We start from the raw sequence: 12,326 nt of genomic DNA on the forward strand, positions 1-12,326 counted from the left end.
CCCCCCCCCCCCCAAATCAAATAGTGGGAAGAGCCTGGATCTGGCATCAGAGGCCTTGGTTACAAATCTTGGTTTGTATGACCTTGGTAAAGTCACTTAACATATCTGAGCTCAAGTTCCCCTCATAGGTATAATGGGGATTATACAAACTATTACTAATTATCTACAGAAATAGTGGGTAAAACAACAAAGTACCATAGAGCTATTGCTATTTGTTCTTGGAAGAAACAGTCTTACTGTGTTACACTGGGTAGACCACATCTCTAGGTACTGAAATTTAAGGGGATGCTGAGCACATACACAGGAGGCCAAGCAGGATGGTGGCTGGGAAGTAGAGAAGGTTGGGTCTTGAAAGCAGGTCCCATGAGGAAAGGTTGAAGGAATGTTTAGCCTAGAGAACAAACCATAAAAACTCCACAATTTGAAGAGCCATCATGTACAGGATGTAGGAGTTCTTAGCCTGGGGTCTATGAATTTAAAAAAATATGTTTTGGTAGCTATATTTCAATATAATTTATTTTCTTTGAAATTCAGTATATTTGATTTTATGCATTTAAAACATATTTACAAAGGCTCCAAAGGCTTTATCAGATTCCCCATGAAGTCCAGGACATACACATAAAAGATGAAGAGACCTGATAAAAGAGGAAGTCAATGCCAAAAATCAAAATTCGAATTTGTGAGTGGGAGTTACCAGGAGGCAGATTTCAGAAGCTCCATTGAAAAGCTTTCTAACAAAGCTGCCTAAAAATGGGACGAGGCTGGTTTGTTAGATGTGATTTCTCTATCCCTGGATGTCTTCAAAGAGAGGTAGGTGGAACACCTAGGGGGAGGGACATTATATGGGGATCCCTGCAGGAGATGACAAGTTGGGAAGTTGGATTAGATTCCTTCCAAATCTAAGACTCTTTCTATGACCTATGTTCCTTCCTTCCTTCCTTCCTTCCTTCCTTTCTTTCTTTCTTTCTTTCTTTCTTTCTTTCTTTCTTTCTTTCTTTCTTTCTTTCTTTCTTTCTTTCTTTCTTTCTTTCTTTCTTTCTTTCTTTCTTTCTTTCTTTCTTTCTTTCTTTCTTTCTTTCTTTCTTTCTTTCTTTCTTTCTTTCTTTCTTTCTTTCTTTCTTTCTTTCTTTCTTTCTTTCTTTCTTTCTTTCTTTCTTTCTTTCTTTCTTTCTTTCTTTCTTTCTTTCTTTCTTTCTTTCTTTCTTTCTTTCTTTCTTTCTTTCTTTCTTTCTTTCTTTCTTTCTTTCTTTCTTTCTTTCTTTCTTTCTTTCTTTCTTTCTTTCTTTCTTTCCCTCCCTCCCTCCCTCCCTTCCTTCCTTCTCCTTCCTTCCTTCCTTCCTTCCTTCTCCTTCCTTCCTTCCTTCTCCTTCCTTCCTTCTCCTTCCTTCCTTCCTTCTCCTTCCTTCCTTCCTTCCTTCCTTCCTTCCTTCCTTCCTTCCTTCCTTCCTTCCTTCCTTCCTTCCTTCCTTCCTTCCTTCCTTCCTTCCTTCCTTCCTTCCTTCCTTCCTTCCTTCCTTCTTCCCTCCCTCCCTTCCTTTCTTTCTTTCCTTACCTTCCATTTTAGAATCAACACTATGTATTAGTTCCAAGGTTGAAGAGCAGTAAGGGCTAGGCAATAGGGGTCACACAGCTAGGAAGGACAGATTTGAACCTCAGGACCTTCTGGCTCTAGAGCCACCCAACTGTTCCTTTTTCTTTTAACATAGAAGTATTCTTGTATTCTTCAAATTCTAGCAGAAACAGAAACTACCCTGCCTAGAACTTCATCAAAAGGGGCTTTGGAATGGGCACAGAAAGAATTCTATCTCAGATGTTGGCATCTGTCTCTCCTCCTCTAAGGACCCAACAACAACTGAGGAACCAGTTACTTTATTCAGGCTGTCTATAGTTGAAAAAACGTGATGGCGGTGTCTGCCAAAATTCAGAAGTAAAAAATAGAATTAATTTTCGCACAGTACTCTTTTTATGGGGTGAGGACAGGCATACATTGTACAATCTTCTTGATGAAAAAAAAAAAGGATTAATTCCTACTTTGTATTTGGTTTCCCAGCCTTTAAAACACTGTTTTCTGCATTTTTAGTGGGGGGAAAAAGCCCTAACTTACCACACCAGAGGGGGAGTATCCCATTTATTTCAATCAGTCTACTCTTATAAATGCCATTGCTATTTTGCAATCTTTTAAGATTCTTCCATAACATCAGCCTGAGTTTAAATGACACTTACTAGCTGGGCCATCCTGCTTAAGTCACCTAACTTCTGTTTGCCTCAGTTTCCTCTTTTGTAAAATGGGGCTAATAATAGCATCTATCTTCCACTGTTGTGAGGATCAAATGAGATAATAACTGAAAAAGAATGAGCACAGTGCCAGGCACATAGTAAGTGATATATATTAGTTTTTGTTGCTTTTCTGACAACCAGGAAAATTAAGGCAAGAGCTAGGTCTGTTATAAGTGTGGACACCTCATTTGCTACTAGTATGATCTATCTTCTCACCCAGATTATAAGCCCATGGACCTCCATAAACCTGCTTCCAGATCAGTCCTGGTTTGGTCACTGCCTTATCACAGGCTCTTTCCCTCTCACCTTTGAGTGGCTCAATAATGGGAGAGATGCCTGGTGGGCTGAGCAGAAAGCCTTGCTGTCTTCCCAGCTTTGAACCTCCAAAGAGTGATAGTAGCAATGTTCTTCTGACCACATCCAGCCTTCTGGACAAGGTTGGCACTTCATTCCTGTGGAAACAGGGACAATATAACCAAATGGGCCACTGGGGCAAATCTGGGAGAATATGAGGGGAATTCTGGCTGGGAGTGATGGGATTCTGGTGGGGTTGAAGGGATGGAGGGAGGGGGAGTGGAGGAGAGATTTAAAGGATGAAAAAAAAACATAAAAAAGACGCGTTACCTGTTCGAGAGGCCAGGACCACAAGGGTAATCACAGCCATGGCCAGCAATACTGCCATGACAACCAGAGACCAGCGTAGGGATTTCATGTATGTTGGCAGCCCTAGACGGTGGAAAAACAAGAGACAGACTCGGCAAAAACAAGGAGATAGCTAAATTGATTATGGGGAAGATGAGAATATCCCAGCATCTGATCCTGGATTATCTCACATTGATAATAGTAGGGGTAGAGGTCTGGGGACCCTGGGAAGTACAGAAATCACCTAAGAGCTATGTGAGTTTAAATGTAAAAAATTGGAATTTTTTTAAAAGCAAAAAGTAGAAAATATACCACTCATCCACTTTTAAAATTAGCAATGGGAAATGTAAAACTAACTACTTGGGAAATAGTATGGATAACCAACTTTTATTGAGCATCTATTGTGTGTAGTGCACTATGGGGGTTACGGGAAAGAACACTGAGGACAAGTGATAGTTCTGTCACTTATCAGCTTTTTGATCTTGAGTAAGTCACTTGTCCCTCTGAATCTTATTAAAAAAAAAAGAAAATGGAACCAGATGACCTCTAAAGACTCCAGCTTAAATCCCATAATCTATTACCTTTTAGACTTCTAAGAAAAGGCTTTCTAAAAGTGTCCTCCATGTGCCAGGCACTGTGTTGAGCATTGGGGATTCAAAGAAAGGCAAAGAAAGTGCCCTTGAAAAGCTCACACACCAAATATGTACAAGGTATAGACAAGATAAATTGGAAGTAATCAACAAGGGGAAGGTGCTAGCCTTAAGTGGATCAGAAAGGCTTACCATAGAAGCTAGCATTGCTATAGGTCATGGCTGTCCCTCCTACTAGAAGACGACCAATATGACAACATTGTAATGTGCAGGGTGTCTGACTGAGGCTGATTAGACAATATGAGCTCAGAAAGCTCAAAATTTGCACATCTCATGTTTCTTTTGAGCTATGGCAATTCTGCTTTGGTCTTAGAGCACAGAGCCTTCTTTGATGCAGGGAGGCTATGCTGGGTGGAACTGTGCTAGTGTCTCCTTTGTCCCTTGATCAATACTCAAATTCTTTGGAGAGACTCTGAGAGAGTCCTTGTATTGCTTCTTTAGATACCTATGAGGGTTTGCCTTGTGTGCGTTCTTGGTAAAATTGTCTTTTAAGGCATTAGAATAACATGGTCAGTCCATGGAGTTGTGCTCACTGCAGTAGAGTTTGAATGTGTGGTAGTTGTGTTCAAGAAAGGACCTCAATATCTGGTATCTTATCTTGCCTATTGATCTTCAGGATCTTCTCAAGACACTTCAAATGGAAGAGGTTCCACTTCCTGGCATGGTGTTGACAGACTGTCCAGGTTTCATAGGCATACAGCAATGAGGTCAGCACAATAGCTCTGAGACCTCCAGTTCAGTAGGCAGTCCAATACCTCTTCTTTCTGACACTTTCTTTTGGAGTCTCCTAAACGCTGGACTAGCTATGGCAATGTGTGGCTCAACCTCATCATCTATGTGTACACCCCTGGAAAATAAGTGATCTTATCCACAGCATTCAAAATTTCTCCATTTGCTATAACCCATGGTTCCACATACGCAGTAGTGGCTGGTGGAGAACGCATTTTCTTGTTGTCAATTGTAGATAGGATTGTAAATGGGACCTGAAAGAAGGTAGGAAAACCCAGGAGGCAGAAATGAAGAAAGAGTATTCTAGGCATGGGGGACAATCAGTAAAAATACAGGAAGTTGGAAGATGAGTGACTTGTGTAAGGAAGAGCAAAGAGGTCAAACTCACTGCCTGGAAAGGCAGGATGAGAACAGTTTATAAAGTTTGAATGCTGAACAGATAGATTTCTATTTGATCCTAGAGTTATAGGGAGCCATTGGAATTTATTGAAGAGTGGGTTGACATGGCTAAATCTGAGCTTTAGGAAAATTAATTTGACAGCTGAGCAGAAGATGATCTGGAGTGGGGAGAGATTAGAGCAGTTATGGCAAATCTTTTAGGGACTGAGTGCCCAAACTGCAACCCTCATACCTTATGTGAGCTTCCTCCTTACCCCAGACAGAAGAGGGAGTAAGCACTCCCATTGGGTTGCTGGGCAGAGGGGTAGGTGATGTGAGAAATATCCTCAGGTACAGTGGAGAAGGTGGTAGGAAGCAGCTCCTTTTCTGGCACATGTGCCATAAGTTCACCAACACAGGACTAGAGATTGAGAGATCAACCACAGGGAATTGTAATATTCCAGGGATGAGATGAAGAGGGTCCACACCTATGAGGTGGCAGTGTCAGAAAAGAAAAAGGAGAGTATACAACATATGGAGAATTACTAGGACTTGGGCAAGTCTCTGATTATGGAGGAGACTTGTGAGAGGGAGTAAGGATCTGAGGATGACATTTAGGTTGTGAGCTTGGGTGAATGGAAAGATGGTGGTAGCTTTTAGAGCAGCAGTTCTCAACCTCTCAATTTGTAGCAATGAGAATGCATATCAGGTACTTATATTCCAAATCAAAATTAGCAAAATTACAATTCTGAAGTAGCCACCAAAATAATTTTTTGGTTTGGAGGTCACTGCAACATGAGGAACTGTATTGTGGGGTCACGGCATTAGAAAGGTTGAGAACCACTGCTTTAGAGTGATTGGGGAAGCTGAGAAGGGGGAGGATTTTTTAGGGAAAGGTAATGAGTTCAGATTTGTACATGTTGAGTTTAAGATGTCTACAGGACAAAGAGGCAGTTGGAGACATGAGCCTGGAGGTCAGGAGAAATGTTGGGACTGAAGAAATAGATCTGAAGAGGGTCTATGAGAACCTACATAGAGATAATATTGAATCATCCACATGGGCCAGGAACTTTGCAAGGAGCTAGAGATGCAAGGGCAACAGTCTTTGGCCTCCAAGAATTTACATTCTACTGGAGGGAAAGCAGAAAAGCAAGTACAAAATACATACAAAGTAATTTCATGAGAGTTTGGGATCCAATAGCAACTGGGGGTGGGGGTTCAAGATGGTTTATAAGGGATTGTACTTGAGAGGGTCTTTGAAGGAAGCTAGGAATTCTATGAGGCAAAGGTGAGAAGAGAGTGTACACTGGGCATAGGGGACATCCCGACCAAAGGCATGGAAATGGGCCACAGGGTTTAGAGATAGAAAGGACATATGAAGCACTGATGCCTAGAGATGCTGAACAACTTGCCCAGGGTCACACAAATAGCAAGTCTCAGAATCTGAACCCAAGCACTCTGACTCTAAATCCTGTACCCTTTCAACCATACTATGCTGCTGGAGAAGAAAAGTCTTGTACAGGGTAAAACAAGTTTGGCTGGAACCTAGATGATGTATACTTCAAATTCTTTGTTGTTTATTCATTTCTTTTGTGTCTGACACTCCATGACCCCATTTGGGGGTCTCTTGGCAAAAATAATAGAATGGCTTATCATTTCCTTCTCCAGCTCATTTCTACAGATGAGGAAACTGAGGCAAACAGAGTTAAGTGATTTTCCCAGGGTTGGACAGCTAGGAAATATTATTTCTTTAAATTTAACTCTCTCTCTGCCTACCTTTCAAGTTACATTCAGTGGGAGAGCCCCCTCATTTGTCCTGCTTTGATCCTATCCTTTTGAGGCACTGTCTAAAGATCAGTTTGAAAGGACAGTCAGAGCAGATTCAACTTTTGCTGCTCCTAAGCCACCATCTTGGTGCTGCCTTCTGTCTAGGACAGATTTGAATCCAGGTCCTCCCATCTCATGGCTGGCTCTCAATCCACTGAGCCACCTAGCTGCCCACTTGCCTCTAACTCCAATATCCTTGCCAAGGAACCCCTAATTGGGTCATGAAGAGTTGAACCTGTCCACACAATAACAATCTCTAAATGCTTCAGGCAGTTGTCTAATGCTGATTATCTGTATCAATGTATAGAGCTTCCCTGCAGGGCTTACTAAATAGATAAGAGTCACAGAAGCAAGAAGAAGAATTGGACTAGAGGTTGGGGGACATGAGGAGCTGGGAGGAGGAAGAAGGACTAAGGAGGAAGTGTTGTGGAGAGAACAGGCAGATGAAGCCATCCAGAGAGGAAGACTTGGGAACTGGAAAAGAAGAGGAGAAGGGAGGAGAGAAAAAAAATAGGCAGGAGAAATAGAAAAATGGGGAGACACAATCTGAGAGAGATGGTGAGATCCAGCGGGTTTTGTTGTGAGTGTGCTCCTGATATCCGTATTGAGTAGCTGGGAAAGTGAGGAGGCTCAGGGAATTGGGAGCTAAACCTAGAAATGGGAGATTCTGGGTTCAAATCTGGCTTCAAACAATTTCCTAGCTGTGTGACCCTAGGCAAGTCACTTAACTCTAATTGATTAGCCTTTGCTCTTCTGCCTTGAAACCAATACTTAGTATTGATTCTAACACAGAAGGCAAGAGATATTAAAAATAAATAAATATTGATTGGCTAGTTAGGTAGCCATCTTAGAGGATAATGGAGGGGTAGGTGAGTGGATAATGGCCTGAACCCACTCCAGTGAACCACAAAAAAGGAACTCCAAAGAAAAAACAGAGTACAGATAACACCATTAAAATTTGACGGCATCATCAAAGAAATAAATGCTCAACAAAGACAGGCCAGTGACATGATGAGGACCAACAGGCAGCCCATGTTCTCTAGATGGCAAGAGAAAATAAGGAAGGCCTCTAGCCTGGAGGTTCTAAGAAATATCTGCTTCTATTTTTTATTTCAAGATTCAGAATTTCTTTTCCTATGGAATTCTAAAGGTTTTGTAAGTCTAAGCAGCAATAACTTAGCCTTGAAATTTTGCTTTTGAACCTTTGATATCAACTTTTTGGCCAAGTTTGAAACTCCTTTTGATACACAAAATATCTGCCTTTATGCTTCAGAGATGGCCCCATGGCCTTGTTCCAAAGGGCCACATTGAATACAATATTTGGAGGACTTTTTTGGTCAGTACTAGGTCTTCACTTATCCTTGAGTTCAGTTGAATCTGTTTTGTCGTTGTTTCGCTTTCCTTGGGTCCTAGTTATGAGTTTCCCCATCCTTCTTCCCCAAACAACAGTGATAAATCCCCTTCAGCAATGAATAAATGGGTTAGCCCATTTACAGCTGTAATTTGCTCTTAAGAAGATTTTCTGTCATATTTTTTCTCTTAATAGGAAACAGAAAAATCACTTATAATGAAAAGGGAACCTTGAATGTGGAGAAGGAGGCCTTGGATCTGACTCCTTCTTCTACTATTTGCTTACATATGTGACCTTGGGCAAGTCATGGAATCACAGAAATTGCAAAGTAGTCAATAACGAATGAATGAAAAAATACTAATATTTGTTCTGTGCAAAGCACTGCATATTAAAACACTAGGAATATAAATAGGAAAGCAAGACAGTCTCTGCTCTTAAGGAGCTCACATTCTAATGGTTAAGACAACACACATGGAAGGTTTCAGTTCAAGTCAAATGGAAAGGTCCCATAGTCCTTACAGTATAGCAGCAAAATGGGGAAAGAAGGGAGAGAAAGAGAAGAGAATATGCATTTATATAGTGCTTACTGTGTACTAGGCACCGTGTGAAGAGCTTCACAAATATTATCTCATTTAATCATCACAACAGTTTCTTGAGCCCTGGCTCTCTAGCCCCTGAACCATCTAGCTGCCCCCTACTTCTACTTCTTGAGGCAACCTTTTCTACTGAGGCCAATCGAAATAAAGCCTTTTCCTTTGCCATATGATGATGTTTGAAGATAGCAATCATGCCTCCTACATCCTTTTCTCTAGATCAAACATCACCAGGTCCTTCCAAGTGATGCTTTTGTGGCATGAATTTGAGTCTTCAAAGCCTGGGTTGTTCTCTTTTGGCCATCTCTAGCTCATTAGTCCTCCCTAAAACATGGCTAAACATAAACTAAACATAAAGCCCAAAGAGTCTATTGCCTTCCTAGCCCTGGATGCCAGATCTCTTATTGTAACCTGTAGGCACAGTAGCTTTCCTTCTTATCAGACAATGCTACTGATGCATGCAGAACATCCAGGTTACAAAAGTCTCCAGATCTTTTCCATCTGAACCATTGCCTAGCCAGGCTTCTCTCATCCTTGGGAGGCTGATTTTCTGAATTCAAAGATAAGACGTCACATTTATCCCTAGTGAATTTCATTCTGTTTGCTTTGGTTCCAGGGTAGATATACGATGTTCAAGCTCTTTGGGGATTCCAACTCTGCCATTCAGTATTACTTATGGTTCCTAGCTTGGTTCCATTTGCATATCTGTTAAGAATACCAACCTTTTTCCAAGTTACATATCCAAATATTCAATGCTATGGGAACAACCAGGTCCCTGATGCTCTCCCTGTAGATGTCTTTCGAGATTCAGACTACTCTTGGAGTCTTCTCAATCAATACTTTCTGCACCCACTCAAAGCCCGTTAAAAAAACAAACAACCCACAACATTTCTTTATTTTTCCAATTATTTATTATTTCTCCCTCCCTCTATCTGTCTAAAGGAATAAAAAATAAAACTTTTATAGAAAATATGCAGAGTCCAGCCAGACAAATCCCTACTTTGTCCATGTCTTAAAATGTACTATTTTCTAGCCTATATTTCCACATTTTCTCCACAAGAATAGCAGGAGAAATTTTATCAAATGCTTTGCTGAAATCTAGGTAAACTCTCTATAGCATTCTCCATCAATCTGCCATGACTTTCTCTTGATGGATCCATGATTGGCCATCATGGATTCCTTTTATAGACGCTCATTAGTTATCGCTTTAGTAGTGGGCTTGAAGAGCTGAACTTGCATTTATTGTCATTTAATAAAACTAATTCATCATACATAATCTTTTCAATAGCATATGTAACTAGAATGTGAGAAAGGCTAGTTCCAGTAATAAGCAGTGATAGATAAGGAAAGAGTTAGCCCAAGAGCTCCTGTTATAAACCTTCTTATGTTAAGTACACATCTTTACTATCTCCTGATTTTGAATAAAGATAACAGAAGCAATCATAGAGTCAGTTGTAAAAGTAGGAAGAGTATTTGCTTTTCTAGGAATTCAGGTCAATAACAAGGTCCTCAGATTTCATGACTCAGAGAGAGGGCTCTGTTTACCTTTATGTCTCTTAAGAGTTTTTGTCTGAAGGTACAAGTTATAAGATCAATAAATTGCTTGGACCTTTCACTAGAATTTATCAACCTAAATTAGCTAACCTAATTTATCTAATTATTTATCTAAATAATAACAATTTGAGCATGTGGATTTTGTTAAGCAATAATTTGTATCAACTGTCAAAAGCCTATAAAAAAACAACTGTGAACATCCACAAGATATCTTTCATCACAGACTGGGAATGATGGGACCACTGACTCTATTTACCCATGAATAAAGTCAGTTATCAGTTCAGAATTATAGTTTAGAGATTTCCTTATTTCTAAGAGGCTTCTTTTTTGTTTAGACCTTTGATTTCATCAAGATGTGAGAATCAGTGACTCATCTCTAATTTACAGCCTCAGAGAGTTGCCATGCCATAGTGATTTGCCCATGATCACCGAGCTAGTACATCAAAGACAAGGCTGGAACCCAGGTCAGGTTGCTGAATCCAAGGCTGGTCCTCTACCCACCAGCACAAGCTGCTTATCTCTAATTAACCAGGTCTCAAATTTTGCCAGCGATCAAAGTCACAGTCACTGGCCCTGGTTTTTCAGATTTTTCTTTCTTTAAAAAAATAAATTGGGCCATTTTTCTCTTTTCCAATCTTCTCTCTGAATCTTTCAAAGTTTATCAACAGTTACACCGGCCAGCTCCTTCAGAACTAAAGATGTAGTTATCTGGGTCAGGTGATTTGAACTACTCAAAGGTAGTTAGGTGCTCTCTTATAATGTCTTTCCTTATCTTGAGTATCAATTCCCTATCAGCCATCTTTTTGTGTTCAGTCCTTTTCAACCCAAAGATTATCCTCCTTGGCAAAGAAAACCTAAGCAAAATATGAACTGAGTTTCTTAGCCTTCTTTTTGGGGTGATGGGTCACCTCAGTTACCCTGAGCAGAGGCTCTCTATCTTCTTTGCTCCTCTTTTCTCCAAAATAGTCACGAAAAAAAAACCTTTTCTCTTCTAAACTTTCCCCACCAGGCTCCATTCCTTAGCACGTGTGACCTTATTTCTTCCATATGATGCTGGGCTATTGTGCTATTCCTGTTATTCTTCTTTGCTTCCATCTTCTGTACATAGCTTTTAAACAAATCTAAGTTAGTAGGTGAGCTCCCTTTCCATCCTTAAGGTCTATTTAGAGGGTGCAGGACAATTTTTTAAAATTTTTATTTGCAATATTTTCCCATGATTGCATGATTCATAATCTTCCCTCCCCCACTCACCCCTCCCCAAAGTCAACAAGCATTTCCACTGGGTTATACATGTATCATTGTTCAAAACATATTTCTATGTTATTCATATTTTCAGTAGAGTGATACTTTAACATCAAAACCCTAGTCACATCCATATCTCACTGTGAGATTGAGCATATATTTTTCTTCTGCATTTCTGTTCCCACAGTTCTTTCTCTGAATGTAGATAGCATTCTTTCTCATAAGTCCCTCAGAAATGTCCTGAGTCATTGCCTTGCTGCTAGTAGAGAAGTCCATTACATTTGATTGTACCACAATGTATCCGTCTCTGGGTACAATGTTCTCCTGGTTCTGCTCCTCTCACTCTGCATCAATTCCTGGAGATCATTCCAGTTCCCATGGAATTCCTCCAGCTCATTATTCCTTTGAACACAATAGTATTCCATCACCAACAGATACCACAATTTGTTCAGTCATTCCCCAATTGAAGGGCATCCCCTCATTTTCCTTTTTTTTTTGCCACCACAAACAGCGCAGCTATGAATATTTTTGTACAAGTCTTTTTCCCTATGATTTCTTTGTGGCACAAATCCAGCACTGGTAGGGCTGGGTCAAAGGGCAGGTAGTCTTTTACAGTTCTTTGCACATAGTTCCAAATTGCCCTCCAGAATGGTTGGATCAATTCACAACTCCACCAGCAGTGTATTAGTGTCCCAATTTTTCCACATCCCCTCCAACATTTATTACTTTCCTTTGCTGTCATATTGGCCAGTCTGCTAGGTGAGAGAGAGGTGATACCTCAGAGTTGTTTTGATTTGATGCAGGACAGTTCTGAGGAACTTATGACAAAGAATGTTACCTATCTACCTCCAGAGAAAGAACTCTTGGAATCAGAAAAAGGATCGAAGCATATAATTTTTCATTTAAGTTTATTTGGGTTTTGGTTTTATGTGATTATTCTCTTACAACAATGAAAGATATGGAAATATATTTTGCATGAGGCATGTATTAACATGTAAAACTCAGATCAAATTGCTTGCTGGCTCTGGGAGAGGTGAGGGAAGGAAGGAAGGAGACAGACAATTGGGATTATATAATTTTGGA

The 12,326-nt window shown here is 40.3% G+C and overlaps 1 protein-coding gene across 2 annotated transcripts in view; it reads right to left on the reverse strand.

The window, feature by feature from the left end:
• Window positions 1-12,326, reverse strand: part of KLRG2 (killer cell lectin like receptor G2) — a 38,301-nt gene that overhangs the window by 11,225 nt on the left and 14,750 nt on the right. For both annotated transcript variants that reach the window (XM_016426185.2, XM_016426186.2), the window contains exons 2-3: window positions 2,902-3,003; window positions 2,584-2,729 (exon numbers count right to left, since the gene is read on the reverse strand). In XM_016426185.2, the coding sequence (XP_016281671.2) occupies window positions 2,584-2,729; window positions 2,902-3,003 (248 nt within the window). The remainder of the gene's footprint in view (window positions 1-2,583; window positions 2,730-2,901; window positions 3,004-12,326) is intronic.

The sequence above is a fragment of the Monodelphis domestica genome, chromosome 5, assembly GCF_027887165.1.
Source record: "Monodelphis domestica isolate mMonDom1 chromosome 5, mMonDom1.pri, whole genome shotgun sequence".
NCBI lineage: Eukaryota > Metazoa > Chordata > Mammalia > Didelphimorphia > Didelphidae > Monodelphis > Monodelphis domestica.